Source organism: Trachurus japonicus, chromosome 17 (genome assembly GCF_045865225.1).
Source record: "Trachurus japonicus isolate A0001 chromosome 17, Traja_1.0".
Taxonomy (NCBI): domain Eukaryota; kingdom Metazoa; phylum Chordata; class Actinopteri; order Carangiformes; family Carangidae; genus Trachurus; species Trachurus japonicus.
In genome coordinates this window covers 15058308-15076375 of record NC_140923.1, presented here as the reverse complement: position 1 = coordinate 15076375, position 18068 = coordinate 15058308, and the positions used below count along the sequence as shown (strand labels likewise).

Here is an 18068-nt window from a genome sequence, read left to right as displayed (position 1 = left end):
CTGGTCTGAAGGAGAACCTTTCTAATTCACACTCTGACAGCAAAGGATTCCAGTAATGATGGAGCTTTTGATCTGGCACCATTAGATAACATTCCTCCTTTCCAGAGACAGGGCCGCTGTCTCCCAAAAGACAAGAGACTGTTCTCCAGCACAGGAGAGAAGTCACAGTACACCTAGTTTCTGAGAGATCTTCTGGAGTCACAGAGAGCTCTGCAGCCGTCGCTTTGGCGTTTTCGTGCTTGTTTTAGCTTTTTATTTTGGAAGAACTTAGTTGAAACTATTCCCAGAGAAACAGCAGTGGGTGAACGTAAGCAGATAAGGGTCAAGAGACTTTCACTTTCCTGGGATATTTGATTACTGCAACCACTTTGGCTGGAGTTATGAGTTCTCGCTTTCAACACTTTGTATTCTTGTTTTTGAAAATGCAGAGGTAATTCAGGCCAAGCTGCATTTTGAGCCATTTTTGTTCTCATGCCATAAAAGGAAATAAAAGCAGCGTTTGTGTTTGCACAGCGTCTTTCCTCTGTGATATGTGGCCTCCAATTAAATGTTTGTGTTGAATCCGCTCGCAGAGAATCTTACGTATTTTATTTGGAAAATATGACTTATTATTTCTAATCTACAAGTCACAGTTTGTCTCTGACCTTTCCCAGGAACTGCCAATGTTGCAACTCCCTGCTTGCTGATGGAGTCCAATTAAAAGCACGATGCACCTTTTAGGGTTTTGCTTGAAGCCATTTCATTAGAATTTGGTGCTGGTTCTGGACAAACCTGTCGACTTGCATTTGCGAAAACAATCTCTTCATCCTCTGCACCACAGAGCCCCATCAGTTTTATCATCACCATTAGTGTCGTGACATGGTTTTGACACCACCGTAGTCATTTCTTGATCTGAGTCATTGCATTTTACATGCTCATCAAATGTTAACAGCGATGGAAATATGAACTATTGCCTTGACACAGAGAAGTGGCGGCGCAGTGCTTTTAAGACTGATGTTGTGAGCAGAGATGTCTTTTCTGGCCAGCGGTAGTTTATTTCATACATCACCGAGACAAGCACCATTTACCTGGACATTTACTAAGGCAGTTCAATTCAAGAGGGGCGCTCAAGGTCAGAACATCGGCATCGTTACCCAAGTAATGAGTCATTGTCCCCTCTGGTCATCTCTCTATACTACTACCCTACATGTCACAGCCACGCCACACTGTCCACGCTGTTTAACAAGAGAGAGAGAGGGGGACAGAGCAGAGCGAGGGGTAGACACGTAGGAATAAAAATGATAGAGACAAGATGGGAGAAATAAAAGTAAAAGGGAGGAGAAGAGAAAGGAGCATGAAAGAGCGACAGCAACAGTGTTTCTCCGTCATACCTCCCCCTCTGGTCTCAGTGTAGTTTGCATCATTATTTAACCATACAGGTCAGAGCTGCACACGGCTGACTGACTCCCTCACTCTCTCTTACACAGAACAAGTCGAGGCAGGATTGCACATTCGATAAGTCATTTTGCATGTAGACCATGATCCAAAGCATAAGAGAGTAGGAGATGATTATAGACAAGGGTCTGAAGAAGATGTTGTTGAAACAACAAAAAGGAGCACAGCTATACTTTTCATTCTATCTTTCTGCCTTTGTATGTGTGTGTCTCTTTTTCACGCACACACACACACACACACACAATGAAGAATGGCTGAGCTGACTTTGGGTCTGTATGTAAGTCTCAGAGGAGTGACCTCTCAGGCGGGGGCGTGAGAACCGCCACGAACAAAGAGCGGGGCTGTTACAGCGTGACAGAATTACAGAGTGACTCAAGACTCGTGTCTGCGAAAGTGCTAAAGCCCGACTTGGCTGGCGCGCGAGCGTGCGCTTTAGCGGCTCCATCCACGCAGGTGAGCGGCGGGCTAAACTGTGCGGTGACAGCCTGGGCTCTCCATCCTCTGCTCGGGTTAAGTAAAAGAGAGCGAGACCATTCCTCAGCAGATAGACATAACGTCTTGGGTGGACATAAATCCGCAGGTCCGGCGTGACAAGCGCATTAATCTATATACCAGCTGAATTCTGCAGTCATTATTTGACAGCAACACCAGCTCTGAAAGTGCAGGAAGTGCCAGTGAAGTAAATTTAAAAATATAAAGTGTGAAAAATCGCTGTGTGAATCACTATTTTGACACGGCACATGTTTTCATGCTAAGAGATGTTCCTCGAAGGGATTCCTTCAAGTGGTGTTACATAAGAAGATGGCAACACTGACAAAATTGAAATTAATGTAGATGCACTGAATTAGGTGGAAAAAAAAAAAAAAATCACAAGCAAGTGATCCAGACACTATAATGCACTTCAAAAACTTGGTATTTTCCTCAAAAAACTGCATTCGTCCTTTGAGCACAATGAAGGCATCAGTAAAGCTGCAGTGTGACTGTCATAATCCATATTTTGCAGGATTGGCATAGCAAAATTAGGAGCCAGTATATGAAATAATCATAATTAATGCTCGACCTTCCTTTGCTTTGCTAAAACCTATAATCCAGATCGACTTAGTGGTATAATGACTCCACCATTCTCACTGCCTCTCTGGGTGGGGGTGCTCAATGCCTTATGACAACTTCATGGGGATGTAAAGTCTCGTGCACTTTAAGTCATGATGGGGAGGGAGAGAGAGAGGAGGGAGGGGGGACTTTTCTTTTGAAATGAAAAACAGCAAGTTTTTGCTCATGAAGTCATTTTCTCAACCTTTATCCACTTGGTGAAGGTTGAGCGAGCCAAGTGTGTGTTTTTTTTTTTTTTTTAGCAATCCTCAGCTTTATTTTTCTTTACACGTTCACACCTGGAGAGCTACATGCTGTTTTTCAGTCACTTTCTTCAGATTTCATCATTTGGTCCGAGATTCGACACAGCGATGCCGTTGACGCGACACGTGACTTTCTCAAACCTTGGGGCTACCGGCGGCCCATTAAGGGGGCGGATCATTAGTCTCTGTCTGTTTCGTGCTGCCCCGGTGTTTTCTTGTGTAGCGCTGCTGATATGAACTTGATGTATCGCTCGGGTACAAACAATAGTCTAAAAATAGAGCCCGACTGATGATAATACTCTGAGGTGTGTGTGAGTGTTTTTGTGTGAGTTAATATGCATGAATGTGTGTATGGTTGTGTGTCTGTGTGCATGTGGGAGCTTTGTCCAGCACATCCTCAGGGTTGAGGATGAGCAGAGTCAAGGAGTTTCTTTTTGATTAAACTGGATGTGTGGTTGAGCTCCTCAACAGCCTCTGTAGTTATGTTAACACACAAACACCTCTCTATTAAAAAAACCCTTTTGTTATCTGATGTATCCTAATGAACTGTTCACTGTGACTGTCAGCTAGACTCCATCAAACATACTGCTAAGTGTACGTCTGACTGATAGATGTAATTACAACAATTCCAATTGCTCATATTTGCACTTGAATCTGCACGATGATATTTTCATGCAATGATGGGCAGAAAAGACTCAGAAATATCACAGCAACAAGCCGTTACACTGAATCAGCTTATCATTATCAGTTCTGGCAGATTTCTTGTTTCCAACACATACAAAACAACTTGGCATTATCCTGCTGGAGTCCTGCTTTCGGAAATAAATATCTGTCTCTCGTTGCTTTGCCAAGGGTTCAACAAAGACTTCAACTTCACCAGTCACTCGTTTACTTTGGCCGTCTGCCATTCCACTCGGAGCAGGTAGCGTAGAGCTGGCTTGCTGGAGCTTGTGGGCTGAGAGCAGCTGTCCACAGCTTTTTTTTTTTTCATTGTTTTGGTTTGTGAGACCAAAACAACGAGCTCCAAGTGGCTCACCTCTGCGTAGACGTGCAGACTCGGGGAGATGATTATCATAGAGTATTGCTTCACACACTTTTGAAAAGGTGTGTGGTATGAAAACAAAATAGTAAGTGGTAAGTAGTGAACATTTTACTTTTTTATTTCAGTGTGAATTAAAATAATGTGTAATATCTGTTGTAGTTAGGTTCAAGCTAAATCAGAGACACGTTTAAGGTGTGGATATTTTTAAACGACACAAAGTGTGTGCTGTGAAAGTGCAGTAGGAAAGCGCCCGTCGTACGGCCTGTGTCTGTCTGCAGCTACAACGCTGAGCGAAGTATCACAGAGAGAAGACGACTTCTTGCACAGCACATCTGCTGCTGAGAACAGTTGCTCACTGTTGAGTAAGACTCTTGTCTGTCTCTCTACACCACTTTCTGAGGAAAGACGAACTTCGTGTTCTATTTTGCCCCCCCCCTCCCCCCACCCCGAACACTAACACTGGGATTAATCTCATCTCATTCATGTGCGCTACATGTCATGTTAGTGCTGTTTGTTTGCGCAGGCATTCCTCTTGATACATTGCAAAGGAGGGGTAGAAGAAAACCTTTTCTCTGCAGGAGAAAAGTCCCTTCGGGAAAGATTACGCAAGCCCAGCCGATGATATCATCAAATCAGCGTGGACAGAGAAAAAAGGAGGGGTGGGTGTAAAGAAAGATGTGATTCAAACGAGGGGATGGAGAGGCTGTTTGAATGAGACAGGATCTGCTTTAATGCTGGTGTAATGGCTATAGACGGTCCTAATCCCCCCTGCTAGCTAGCTCCGCAGCTTTTTTCTTTAAAGTTTCTAATGAAATCAACTCCTGTGGCGACTTGCACCCACATGGCAAAAATTACAATCAATTAATCATAACAATTGTAAGAACTAATATATCAGGAAGCAGGAGTAGCAGGAAAACAATGAAAAACAAAACTGCGGCCGCTAAATAAAACAGCACACATCAGCGGTTTAAAGTGATGGTGAAATAATGAAATATCAAGTTCCAGATAAGATAAGTTAGAGATTAAACAAGCAATTCACATCCACAACTCAGCGATGTGGGGATCAGGCTGATCAGGGAGAGGAGCACAACCTCTGTCCACATAAACTGTATATGTTAACTCTCTGGTCAAAAGGAGGATGGGGGGGTCGAACTATCCTGCAGGCATGGAGGGCGACCACTGTGTGTGGACCACACTCTAAAATCTGTTAATATGCCCATGAGGAGCATTTTCTCTGGAAGGGCAGTTAATCACTGACTAGTAAATGTTTATCTAAGTCATATATTTTAGTCAGCAGTCATTATTCATGATAAGGACTTTAATGGGACCATTGATTAGGTTTTTAATTGATTATACCATTGTTTTGTTGTGGTAAAGAGATGGAGTCAAGGCTGAGGCAGATGGGGAAACGTTAGAGCCAATAGAAGGCAAATACTTCTTACAATATGAGTCAATTCCTGGTCATGCATTTGCTGAATTGCTGAACTGTATACTACCTGATTTAAAAACGCATTCCTTGCATTTTTTCTCTCACCTTGTGGAATTCACATTAAGATATATCTGCTCCACCGTGACACTGCCAATACTTGGAATCCTTAGACTTAGTAAATGAAAGCTTTAAAGCTTCAGACACACGTAGCAGCAGGAAAACAAGAATGGGTTAAGGGAAAGAGTGAGAGTGAAAGCAAGATGGAGGAGGAGGAGGAGGAGAGGGGGGGACTGAGCGAGAAAAAAGAAGACTTATCTTACCTTCAAGCACTGTAAGCTTGGCACTGGTGTTGATCTCGCCAGCGCTGTTAGTGGCTGTGCACTCGTAAATGGCTTCATCTCTGTGTGTGCGCAGTGGCTGGATCCGCAGTACAGAGCCTGAACCATCATCAAACTCAATCACCTACAAGGATCAGAGCAAAACAAAAGGGCAGGGATGTTATTTTTAGGGGCATTATTTTCTTTTTTCTTTTTCTTTTGTACCCGAGGATATCACTTTATTGTATCGTAATAACGTCAATTCCTACTTTCAGATTATGTAACATTTCCTTATGTTTCTGATATGAGACAGGAAAACTTTGAACATCTGGCAGATTTGCAGCTTCATCAGTTTCTCAAACGCTGCTTTTCCATGTCCTGCTGCAAAATGAAACTTTTCAGGAGTAGTATCTAAGCCTGTCATTCTCCCTGATAACAGCCATTCAAATGCTATTTCCAAACCTTCTGCTTCAATAGAAGAAAACCAATCCTGATGTTTTGAGTAAATGATACTATGAAATACAATCCAGCAGGACCACAACAAGGATCCTATCGAGGAATACCAATAAACCTTACTCCAGCCTTCGTGGCTGTTGTTCTTACATGGGACACACTGGTCAGAGGCAGCGTGAGTGCGAGCTCCCACCTAACACTTCCCCTCTGTTCATACGGTTCAAAAGAAGGAGGGGAAATATATCAAGTGATACATCAAGGTGATGTATGGCCAGAGATGGAGGAGCTGAGAAGCAGGAGGGGAAGGATGCGGGTGTGAAAAGACTGGAAGAGATGAAGCAGTCTGTATAAATCAAGGTGGAAGGAGATTAAAGAGAAGGGGAGCTTCTGTTCTTGCATGGAGAAGTGAGGAGCAGGTGTGATGTTCAGTAACAGGGCATTTGATTGTGTGTGTGGCGAGAGGAAACACTCTGTGTAAATGTTGCTAATGGATGTGCATGTGGAGACGAATTTGCGGATGAGTGCTTAATGAGAGGGGGGTTACAGCGGCAGTCTGAAGCCCACGCCTGTTAATGCTTTTTTTTTGTGTGTGTGTGTATGTGTGTATGTTTGCGCCTGCTTCTTTTTATGTGTGTACATGTGGGTGTGTACGAGTGCGTTCAAAGAGCTGAAAGTCACACGTGAGTGAGTGCTCACCTCAAAGCGCTGCGAGCTGACTTTCTTGCCTTTCTTCATCCAGGTGATTCTGGGCTTGGGCTCCCCGGCGGCCTGGCACACAAACGATGCGACTCCGCCCGAGATACCCGTCTGGTCCTCCGGGGATTTGACGAAAGATGGCGGGCCTGAGGAAGGGGCAAAGGGAGGGAGGGAAAGATATAAGTGACAGGATTAGAGAGGGGGAAAGAAGCCAGGAGGGAGGAGAGCAGAAGGGTGGGGAGGGGGTGAAGGTGATGTCAGTAGCTGTTCCAGTCACGTCAGCATGTAAAACCCGGTTATCTACGAGCATTTATCGCTTTTTTTCTGCAGAAACACACACACACAGCACAGGTGTTATTGTTTCGCACAACCTCAGCTCAGCCACAGGAGGAACACGTCGTCTCTGTGCTGTCGTCTGTCTCCACGTTCTGCTGATTTTTTTTGGCTTAGACGCACCACATGAAACAAAGTCTGTTGCAAACAGACAATTTAGTTACAATTATATCACAGGAAGACTGGTGGGGTGGAGGGAGTGGGGGGGTGGGAGGGGGTATTAAACCCAATAGAAACAGGGAAACAATCAGATGAACTCCTACTCTTCTCCAAAATGTCTGAAAGATCAGAAATCAATGAACAGCAGAGATGCTTGTAAATTGGAAACTTTGGGAGTTCATCAAGTTATTTAGCATTCAAGCAGCAGTGTTTGGCTTACTGGGCATTAACTGGTCGGCTTGTACTAAAATCCAAACAAGGTTTCTACTGTGTTTGGCCTCAGAAATCTCCTGTGTATTCCCAGATAATGTACATTTACAACAACAAAGTGGACTAGCTTGAAAAACACAGCTAAATCCGTCTGCTGCGTTTGTCTTCAGGGTGTTTTTTTACCCAGCACCACACCCAACACCATTCTTCACAGGACAATGGCGTGTGTGTGTTTCAGTGACAGCCCGTCTGAGCCGACATGATGCTACAATGAGCCCACCTTTGCAGCCATGACACGACTGCCATGCCACCGCGCTTTATGCTTCATTTACAGTCTCAGATGTGAATAATACAAGTCTGGCTGCGACAAACGTAACTCACCGTCCCTATTACCAGCCCCTTGTCAGCTTGTGTTTCATCTCCAGAGTCATTAAACAGGGAGGTGGGGAACACCTAAACCGCAGCGGTGACGAACAGACCGCCCCGTGGAGACGCGCACACACAACTGGGTGAATCATTATGCTGTGTACACAGAGGAGATGCCAGCGTTTCCCTCAGAGAGCACACACTGGGGAAAATCCAGCAATGGCTGCCACTGTTCTTTTCTGTTTTATGTGTTCTCATATAACGCTGCTTGGAGGAGGAGGAGGAGGAGGAGGGGGGGGGTTGCGTTGGGGGAGGGCGGACAATGTTGTGTGATGCTATGTTAGAATAACATTATACCAGGTTCTGTTATGGATGAGACCTTTAGTGGGCACGTTCCTCTGCTCTACCTGTTATATCATCACCCCCCCACTGCCCTCACTGGGCTGTGGAGAGAGAGGAGAGAGGAGGTGCTGGCTGTCCTTGCTCTAGGACGTCTCTGCTGCTGAGGAGCTGAGCTTTCTTCAAGCAATATAGCAGTGTACAATAAAAAAAAAAAAAAGGGTGCAGGCAGTGAGGTGTGCGTGCATACATAACACTTTGATGTTGGATGCTTGTGCGCATTCAAATGCAACTGGTTGGAAAGACGGGGGGGGTGCTAACAGAGATATGTGGCTCCTAAATACGAGCTTACTGTGCAAGCAGAGCAATTGAAACAATGACATTTCCTTCAGATTTGTTTCCACATTTGTACAACAGCATTACTGCATAGCATTTTTTTTTTTTGGCAGTTGTTTAATACTACAGTCTAATGCTGCTCCTAATACTTAAACCAAATTAACTGTCAACTCTGATTGTAAAATCTGGCAAGGATGAGTGTCACAAGTGATTTAAAATGACAGGGATGCACTGAGAGATACCATCTCCTCACAGCATTTAAAAGTAAAATGCCAGTGCCCCTCTGATATTATTTTATTTTTTTACTCTAAAAAGTCAGTTTTAAGAGTCGATCTCTGTCAACCGAGTGTCAAATTAGCAAAACAGATTCAAGCTAATATGGTCCTTTAAAGCCAATCATGGTGAGCTCACAATGACAAACAAAAACACTGTCAAATCCACGGCAAATTTACATAACGGTGATAAGCTGAAGTGTACTGCAGAAGAGCAGTGTAGTGTGCGAGTGGGCAGTTGTGCGTACTTGGCGATGCACAGTAATCCAACACATCCATCCAGCCATCTGTGACCTGTGGCCCTTTCATAGTACCTAATCCCACCTGACATATGAATGATATTTTCCTCCCGGTGCTCTCCGAGACAAGATTTAAACGGCAAAAGCGCGGCGATAAATCCTTTTTCTATAGCCACAGAATGTGACTGCGACACACACATGCGGGCGGCAGCTAATGATTCAAACCTGATAAGCTCTTAAGAGTGTGTGCCTGAGCATGCATCAGTGCGTGCATGGGTGGTGAGCTGGAATCCTCAAGACCTGATTATCACCGTTCTCTGACTTCCAAGAGTTGCTCCTAACATCTGTCCATAGCGGTTGTGTCTAAGTTGATGTGGGGGGGGGGGGGCTTTTCACCATGTTGCTCCGAGGGAGGATCAGGCGGCATTAAACAGTTCTCGGCACATGCTTCAAATTAAAGGATGTAAGAGCATGCGCTGCCACAAACATTTAAGTGAGGAACTGCTGGATGTTAGAAATCAAGGATTTTTAGGGATAAGCGGAGGAAAAGGGTGAACTGGCCCTCGCTGAGCTTTCCCCCCCGTATTAATCCTCTTAAACGAGCTTCCCTTGAATTTCGATAGTTGACCTATGACTCTAAGGCGAAACTATGGCAAATTCTGGGCTGTCCATTGTTAATCCAGGACTTGCCAAGGATTCAATCACGAAATCTCCAAAAGGTCTGTGCTGACCTCAAACCCCTGACTTACGGACAGGGGTTAATAGTGGTCCTAACACACTCCAGCGAAAGGGCAGAGGCATTTATTTTTAGGCTGAGTCTCTGCACAGTTCCTCCATCACTGTGCCACCACTGGTGGGTGAGGATATATTGAACTGTTCAGTTTGTCAGTTCTTTTCTTAGAGAGACAAAATCCAGACTCGACCCTTTTTTTCTCAGCCTGTGTCCCATTTTCCTGGCTGTCAGGCAGTTGTCACATGAAAACAATGGCAGGGACGAGGTGGAAAACACATAAGCCTACCTATGCAAATCCTTCTCTCTTTCACAGTGACTGCGAGCTTTGAGCCGCACTCTTTCTAAGCTTTGATACATCACATTCAAAACTCATATCTCGACACACAAAGGTTTAACGGATGCTCTCTTCTTGCTGGCAAAGTGCTGCCATAGCTGTCAGGACTGGGACTGGTTGCAAGGTGCCAGAATTTTTCAGGGTTGAGGTTATCGACTCATAAATTCCTCATATTTACCACATTCATTTATCCGAGGTATTGTCTTCATTTGGCTGGTTGACTAACTAACTACCTACTACTACCTCTGGACCGACACTGATAACTTAATACTCACTGATCTGCTCTCGCCCCCTCACTGGCAGTAAGTGCAATATTCATACACGACTCAAGCCTCCTGATATTTCTGGCCCTCTCGGCCAATTAAATGCTAGCAGGCCTAAATTGGTTGTCTTTGAAAGATACCTTCTGGGACGGGGACACTGAAAGTATCTAATATGAATTAATGCCAAACTTAGTGTGAACAAGTTTATATAGTTTCTTAAGTTATATAAGTTCTATTAGCGAACCTACACCCCTGGCAGATAAACGGATCTGATTATTATTAGAAAGTTAAGTATTACAAAGTAGTGGTTTAAATTCACCAGAAAGATGTAAAGTGACCCATATGCAAAAAGTGTGGCTGTACACAACAGCATTAATAGTAGAGGAGAGGGATAACAAACACACACACTTATTTTTTCGTTGCTGGAGCTAAAAGGCTTTCATGTTACAACTAATGAATGGAATAAATGAATTAATCAAAGCAAAAAACAATAAACACAAGTGAAAACCCCAAGTTTTTCTTCTCTTAATTTGTGGGACTAATAAGGTGTTTCTTGTACGCCACACAGCCTGACAGAATCTGATTATCAAACAAATCATGGGGTTATTAGGGAAATTAATGCAAACCCTTTTAACGCCTAATGTTCAAAAACTTAATACAAAGTGCTGGGTTCATCTAGCAGTGGTTATTAGAGGTAATTCATAGTGGTGTAGTGTGTACCTGCAGCAGACATACTCTCACTAAAAATCACAAACAAGTGCATGTTTGACCTGCTGGAGTGAAATTTAAATGTGACCCAGGGGAGGGGCTATTGACACATCTGCATAGACTCAGGTTAAGACAGCAGTGAGGGAGCCTGGAGGCTGCTGATTGCTCTGTGTGTGTGTGTGAGGATTAAACAGCTTCTCTCAGTTAACCTCCTAATGCCTTCAAGCAGGATCTGTGGGGTCTGAGGTCATTAGAGAGGAGAAAGACACAGGGGTTCCCAAACTCCACGGCTGCCAAAGGTGTTTCGTTCTTCACTCCACTGATCTCCAGGGATGGGCGATCAGGAACAATAAACTAATGAGTCGTATTTGAGGACAAGAACAGAGCTCAGCTTTTAGTGGACTAATTGAGTGGTTAACCAAGATATATATATTCATATATTTTCCCACCTGACACACGATATTTTCCTAAGCAGCTATACGGTTTTTCTTTTCTTTTTTTCCTTGTCGAGGGCCTCAGAGCAGGGCTTGTAATGAATGCGGAGACAGCAGGGAGAGTCATGCAAATGGCTCTTGTGTGGCTAACAATTAGTGTATTCCCATGCCTGCCAGAATGCCCGATGAGAGCTACTCTGGAGTGTAGGATATCAGGGATCGATACACATGCGGCAGAGAGAAAACCATTAATTCTTATTAATAATGGATTAGCAAGTTATCATTTTCATGAGGCAACACTTAGTGGGAATTTGTCTGATGGCATCAGCAATGGTTGTTTTAATGGAACACTTCCATTAAGGCCTTTTCAGGCCATTAGCAGGCAACTTGTTTGCAATTAATTCGATATAAAGCTGCCTCCCCTGTAAGTTATTTACCCCCGCTAAAGTCAACTGCACTTCAGGCTGTTTAAACCAATAAACATCATGTCAGCTATCTGCACTTCTGTTTTACAGCTCGACACCAAGGAGCGTCGCGTTATTTGTTTTCCAAATGACACATGTACATTGCACATGTTACAATTCATGCGAGGGGACCCCGGGTCTGGATAATGGATGGTGAAAGCATCTGCCATAATCATTTCGATGTATTTCAGGTCGAGACAATTTTATTTCTATTATCCAGTGGTTACAATTTCAATCTCTCACATCTGTCAAACTGAGATCACATTCTGAAGAGCTGTAAAGAGCAATGCACTTGTCATTGCACTCCTCCACTTATTGTTTCTGTGACAATCACACCTCTCCTCTCTGTGAACTAGTTAAACGTATGCACTGTGAGGTGAGCGAGGCAGAATTCGATTTTTATTAATGACCCAACCATCTTCAGCTTACGTTTTGCATCTCATAAAGAACATCCTGGTTTCAAACCTGACTAGGACCCACATGGGTGGAGTTTGTTTGTGTAGCTTCTGCTGAACGGTTTGGTTTCCTTGCACTCGTCCTCTCCTCTCTCTCTGCTCATTAGCAGTCGGTTCACACAGCCCTCACTCATGATGGCACAGAAACTAAAGAAAATTTCTTAAAACGATAGCGTCGCAGGCCAGAGATTGATAGAGCTTCATAACCTTTATCAGGACTTCAAGTGAAATCACAAGAGCAATGCGATTCATCATCTACTGATACTGTACTTAAGACAAAATGTCAAACCTATGGAAGAAGAAAACCAAAAAAGAAAAACATCAAACTTTCAATACCCCGTAGACCACGAAGACAGGCTTTCTATCAGGCCTTCCAGCCTTCTGTGAATTATTCAAGACAGTGGAGAAGAACAAGAACTCTAAGTGCAATTACCCTTCACTCCTCTCTTCCCAGTGTGAGCAACATTAATGTAATGGCTTTCATCTTCTCAAGCCGATTATGAAAGAGGGAGGAAATCTCTCAAGCCTGCACTCTCTCTTCTTGACTGTCAGTCAATGTATCACATTTTTTGGGGCAAAAAAATAAAAAATAAATGAAGTAAAAAACAAAAACGCAATGTGTTTCTGTGACCGATGCCTGGAGTGGGCATTTAATGGAACTGTTTAAAAAACATGCAAGGATAAACGCTTCTTCGTGAACTTTTTTGATGGCGAGGATGTGGGTGTTCCTGGTATCACACAACTGGGAGTCTGGGGTTTTATATTACCTGTGGTATTTAAACTGGCGCCCAACCTAGATCTAGTCAAAGATGAGTCACTACCTGTGGCTTCTTTCAACCCACCTTCAGTCCTTACGGGAAAGTTGGAGCAGACATTAGATAAAGGCAGCCGCTGCACAATGTTTTCTTTGGTATGTTTTTGAAAGGAAAAAAAATGCTTCTATTTTTTCATTTGTGTGAGGAAATATTCAACATATTGCTTCATGCTGTTTTAAAATCAGGGCATACATGCTATGTATATATATATATATATATTTTTTTTTTTACAGTTTCCTTTCCTCTTTGCAAACACCCATAATTGCCTGCTTGTTGGAGACTCAACATATCATTAACTGAAAACAACTTCAAGTCTGACAAAAAACAAAAAAAAGTGTACACTGCAGTTGAACCAGCTCTTCAGGAGGCATGTGCCCCTAAACTAGAAGACAAGGCAACTCATGTGCTGGCTGAACTGCACAGCTCATCTGCATAAGCCTGGAGGGGATATATCACCTCTTATGTTCATTTAGTTTGCTTGATGATAAAATGTTCTTATTTCCCACTGTCATGAAACTAAGTGTTTTTCCGTTTTGAAACTGTGAAGGATGACTGACTGCTGCATTTGAAGGCATGTGTGGGTGGGTAATGGAGAATGTCAACCTGGAAACACTCACATGCAAATCAAAATACAAAGAGAGGAAAAAGTACATTTTAGATGCAGCTGGAATGTGTAATAAAGCATTTAGTGTGACACCTTTGTAATGGAAATCCAAAACGACTCCGTGAAGTTGCGGTGGGTGTATGAAAGACGGTTTCTGCAACTGATGAGGAGGCTGGAGGGGGGTTATTAATGGTGGTGGGTACAGTCCAGTGGTCACCTTGGCCTGGTCCAAACCATGACACACATTCATAGACCAGTGTGTGGAAAATGTTGCATGATCCCCGGAGGGGGGTGGGTTAGGGGCTCAGCTGCTGAGATGGCTTCCAGCTTCTTCAGACATCCCATTTTGGGGTTAACTCATCATCCATCACCGGGCACCCCCTTGTGACCCTACTAACCTCATTAATTTGCCTCCCCTAGATTAGCCTCCCCTCAGAGACCACAAAGAACCCCCGCCATTGTTCTCATCTTCTCCCTCACAAGACCCTGAGGTCTTAAGTAATTCAACTCTCTGTTAGCCAAAATTGAAGGGGCAAATTAAATCATGTTACTGTAGGGACATGAAACAAAGAAATGCTGGTTTTGCGGGCGCCAACAGGCCCTTTGCTGCTTCCCTTATGATTTAGAACCTTTGAAAAGCAAAGGTGACCATTTACCCATGAAATAGATCCCACTTGAGATCCGACTATGTTTTATCCTGCTCCATGTCCACGGGCTGTTTGGGTTGAGTTAAATGCCTTAAAATGCACCTCGGAGAATTCTCCACGAGTAAACAATACAAGGGTGTGCAGCGATGTGCCCATAAGATACTAAATCCTGTCCCTTTTTAGTGAAAGCTATCTTGAGTTTCTCCCGCCTCAGCAGAGTGTGATCATTGATCAGGATGTGACGAGAGCAGATCGTCGTACGGGCATTCCTTTCATGCTTATTGTACTTCCCACGTAATATCTCAACACAAATTAAATCCACATCAATTCTTCCAAATCTGTGCTAATACTAGATTATTCCATTTCATACAACCTAAGATTAAGTGAGAATGTAATCATAACAAGTTTCAACAGACAGTGCGGGGAATTCAAGTGTCTTTTGTCAATAAAGCCATCACTGTGTGAACACAGAATTAAATGTCTTTCTCTGCCCTTTTCTAGAAGGACACTGCCGGTTCTTGTCACCCTGTGGCATTGCTGGATCCGGGACACAGCAGAGGGTTTGGGTGACTGCCTCTGGCCCTGCTACTGAGCTCCCTAATTAAACTATTAATCTCACATCATTAACCTCCGATGACCCTTCCCTCCCTCCATTCTGACATTGCTGCACTGGCTTATGAAAACAACTTCCCATCGAATCTCTCCAGCCTCTAAATTGCATTCCTGTGACGCTTTATCTTGCAGATGTTTTTCTCACATATATTGCTTTCTCCCACTGCTTTCACAGGCTGCATTTTCTATTGTTTAGCTTTCTTGCCACCTCAGCCTCTCTCTCTCTCCCTCCCTCTCTCAGTGCGCCTGTCTGTATGATGTGTGCGAACCACAGCTGTGTGTTAAGTGCATTACTCTCCAAGTGGCTCTCCAAGGTGGATATGGTTACTTTTAATTAAAAAAGAATCAATTTATATCCCTGTCAGTTTTTGAACTGGGTGACCATATGGACACTTAAAAGTACAATCCAATTTCCAGCTACCCAGCCCCCCTGTCTGGTCACCCCTTTCCAAACCACTTTGGCACTTCCATCACATCAGTTCTGTGTAGTAGCTGGAGAAATTGCCAGATCAATCTACAGACTTTGTATTATACAGTACGTCCCTGTAATACATGGTAGTTTCAGTGGAAATAAGAGGTTTTTCAAGCACTTTTTTGAGCTTAACATCCAGATAAATTATTATATTACCAGCTTTTGAGGGATATTTCTATCTAAAGCTATGTATATTTAGCATACGAGCCCCATGGGATGCCTCTTGGTGTTCAAACGACTGATGGGACATTAAAGAAACACAGCAACTAGGAAACTACAGTCTGTATACTGCCATTATCATCTACTGGTGGCACATATGGGAACACAAATGCAACAATAAACTGTTGTTGCGTGAGACAATGGGTTGCCACGAAAAGTGGCATTAAACTTCAAGGAGGTCTTGCAGCACCACACATGAAAAGCCACCCAAGATTATAACATGAGAGGCACCAGAGGAGACACATACATCAAAAGCTTATTAAAGCCAATGAAATAACTCACAATGACAGCACTACAAAAAGATAACCATTACATTTAAGTGCTGGGTATGTGTGACTTTGAGGCTGACCTTGCAAGCCAGTGGCCTATTGTGTACAACAGGGCTGTATAGAGAGCTGGTTGATTAGGCAGAGCTCCCCAGGGATCGATGGGACGTCTGCGATCAGCACTCGGAGTAATCACACTGTATTGTGTGCCTACTCAGTGACGCTATAAGATGAATGATGTCAGAGTGCTATGACACTGATAGTGCTGGTGGTGTACTTACTGTATTTGTGGTGCTAAATCATGATGAATCGTGCCATCTTGACTATCACACCAAACAAACAGTACGACGACCACCACTGAAATGCAGCCAGGCTAAATCAGCAAGTAAACAATTCACTGCAAATGGATTTACCCATAGTTCTCATGTAAGGACAAGGCCTGACTCTGCTCGCACATTTGGCACGTACGTATGGTTGCTTTACCCGCTTAACTTTTTCAATTGGGAGACAAGGACACCAGACTGAACCCATGTAATCAGAAACTCACCAGGCACCCAGCCCATAATATCTGTCTGGTGTCTGCCCTGTAATACAGGAAATCTAAACCAGAACTATGAAGTTCACATAACTAAGTTGCATACAAATTACAGACACCAAATGCACACAACCCTGCCATTAGTGGTAGGTGTTATTTTTACCCCCCCAAACTGTCTTATTTTAATTCTATGTCTGTTTGCTTTACAGACATACACTGCTTTTGGTAATAGCAGGTCTTGGACTTTTCCCATGTGTGCTTTCATTAAACTATCATAGGTTCACCTTGGACCAAAGCCAGGCATTTCTCCAAGTCATTATTTATTTTATCCTCCCTATGAGATGAAATGAATTTTTAAGATGAAATCTTTTCTTCGGTCTCTTATTCATGCATCAGTGTTTTGGGTGTTATCGCCACTGAAAATGCTTGTGCCAGCTTGTCACAATAGAGTATCTTTGTCTGTTTATTAAATGCTTGGTTCTGTGTTTTTTTATGCGTAAATGATGTGATTACTGAAATTAGAGACCAGGGCAATCTTAGAGACAGGGAGGCAGAGAGCACAAAGACTACATCTACACCAATAAAGATCTTTAATTCTGGCAAATGGAGTGTATATTCAACACGTCTAAACTGCATAAAATGCCCTGCATACGGCCGTGACAGACTAATACAGTTTTGAAAAGCTTTCTCAATCCTGCATGTTTGCCTTTGCATATAGGTGTAGTATCGATTAAAAAGAGCACAGTAGCACCACAGCTTAATAATCAAGGTCCCATCCAAACTCTGCACTTGGCATCTGACACACTCAGCACATTTGAATAATATCTTGGCGCCTTCAACACCCCTGACATTACTTTCTTTTGTAGTTGATCTCTAAAAGCAAACGCAGTTACTTTCTTTTTCTCTTTTTACCCCCACTCCCTTGGTAACGATTAACATGCAGGCAATAAAAGAGCACAGGTACACAACAAAACATGGCAATAAACATGTGCATAACCAATTAATAAATTACTGACATGGCAGATCTCATTTGCTTTGTTGAGAAACCAACTATGCCAATTATTCATGGACCAAAAACTGTCTTAGTTATTTCATTAATTTCTTAAAGATAATTAATCATCAGCGAGTCATGCTGTATTTAAATCCTTAAGTGATTGTTAGTATTCAGAGTTTGTTGTTTTAAATCAACAGAGGGACTCGACAACAAAGCACAACAGTTTTGGTTGCGTGGGAAAAGCAAAACCAGTGGACTTCAGTCGAATGCATGTCAGTGCTTTAAAAGTCTAGGGATTAAGTCAGAGCAGTGGGCCTCAACTTTTAGTCTTACTGCACCATTGTGGCGCTGATCATGGCCTGATTTGGTCCGATCATATTACAGGCACTTGACAGAAGAAGAAAACAGACAGGAGTGCAGGACGTTTCCACGAGGTCAAGTTCACACTGACAATGTGCAAAAACTCTAGACACACAGCAAAAGACTAAGATGATAGCACAGGGGTGAGCGAGAGAAAGACAAACCCTATTGTACCT

The 18068-nt window shown here is 43.2% G+C and overlaps 1 protein-coding gene across 17 annotated transcripts in view; it reads right to left on the bottom strand.

Moving 5' to 3' along the window:
• ptprfb (protein tyrosine phosphatase receptor type Fb) overlaps window positions 1-18068 on the bottom strand; it is a 171229-nt gene that overhangs the window by 90678 nt on the left and 62483 nt on the right. For all 17 annotated transcript variants that reach the window (XM_085806073.1, XM_085806066.1, XM_085806068.1 and 14 more), the window contains exons 3-4: window positions 6724-6869; window positions 5578-5719 (exon numbers count right to left, since the gene is read on the bottom strand). In XM_085806073.1, coding sequence (XP_085662199.1) covers window positions 5578-5719; window positions 6724-6869 — 288 coding nt within the window. The remainder of the gene's footprint in view (window positions 1-5577; window positions 5720-6723; window positions 6870-18068) is intronic.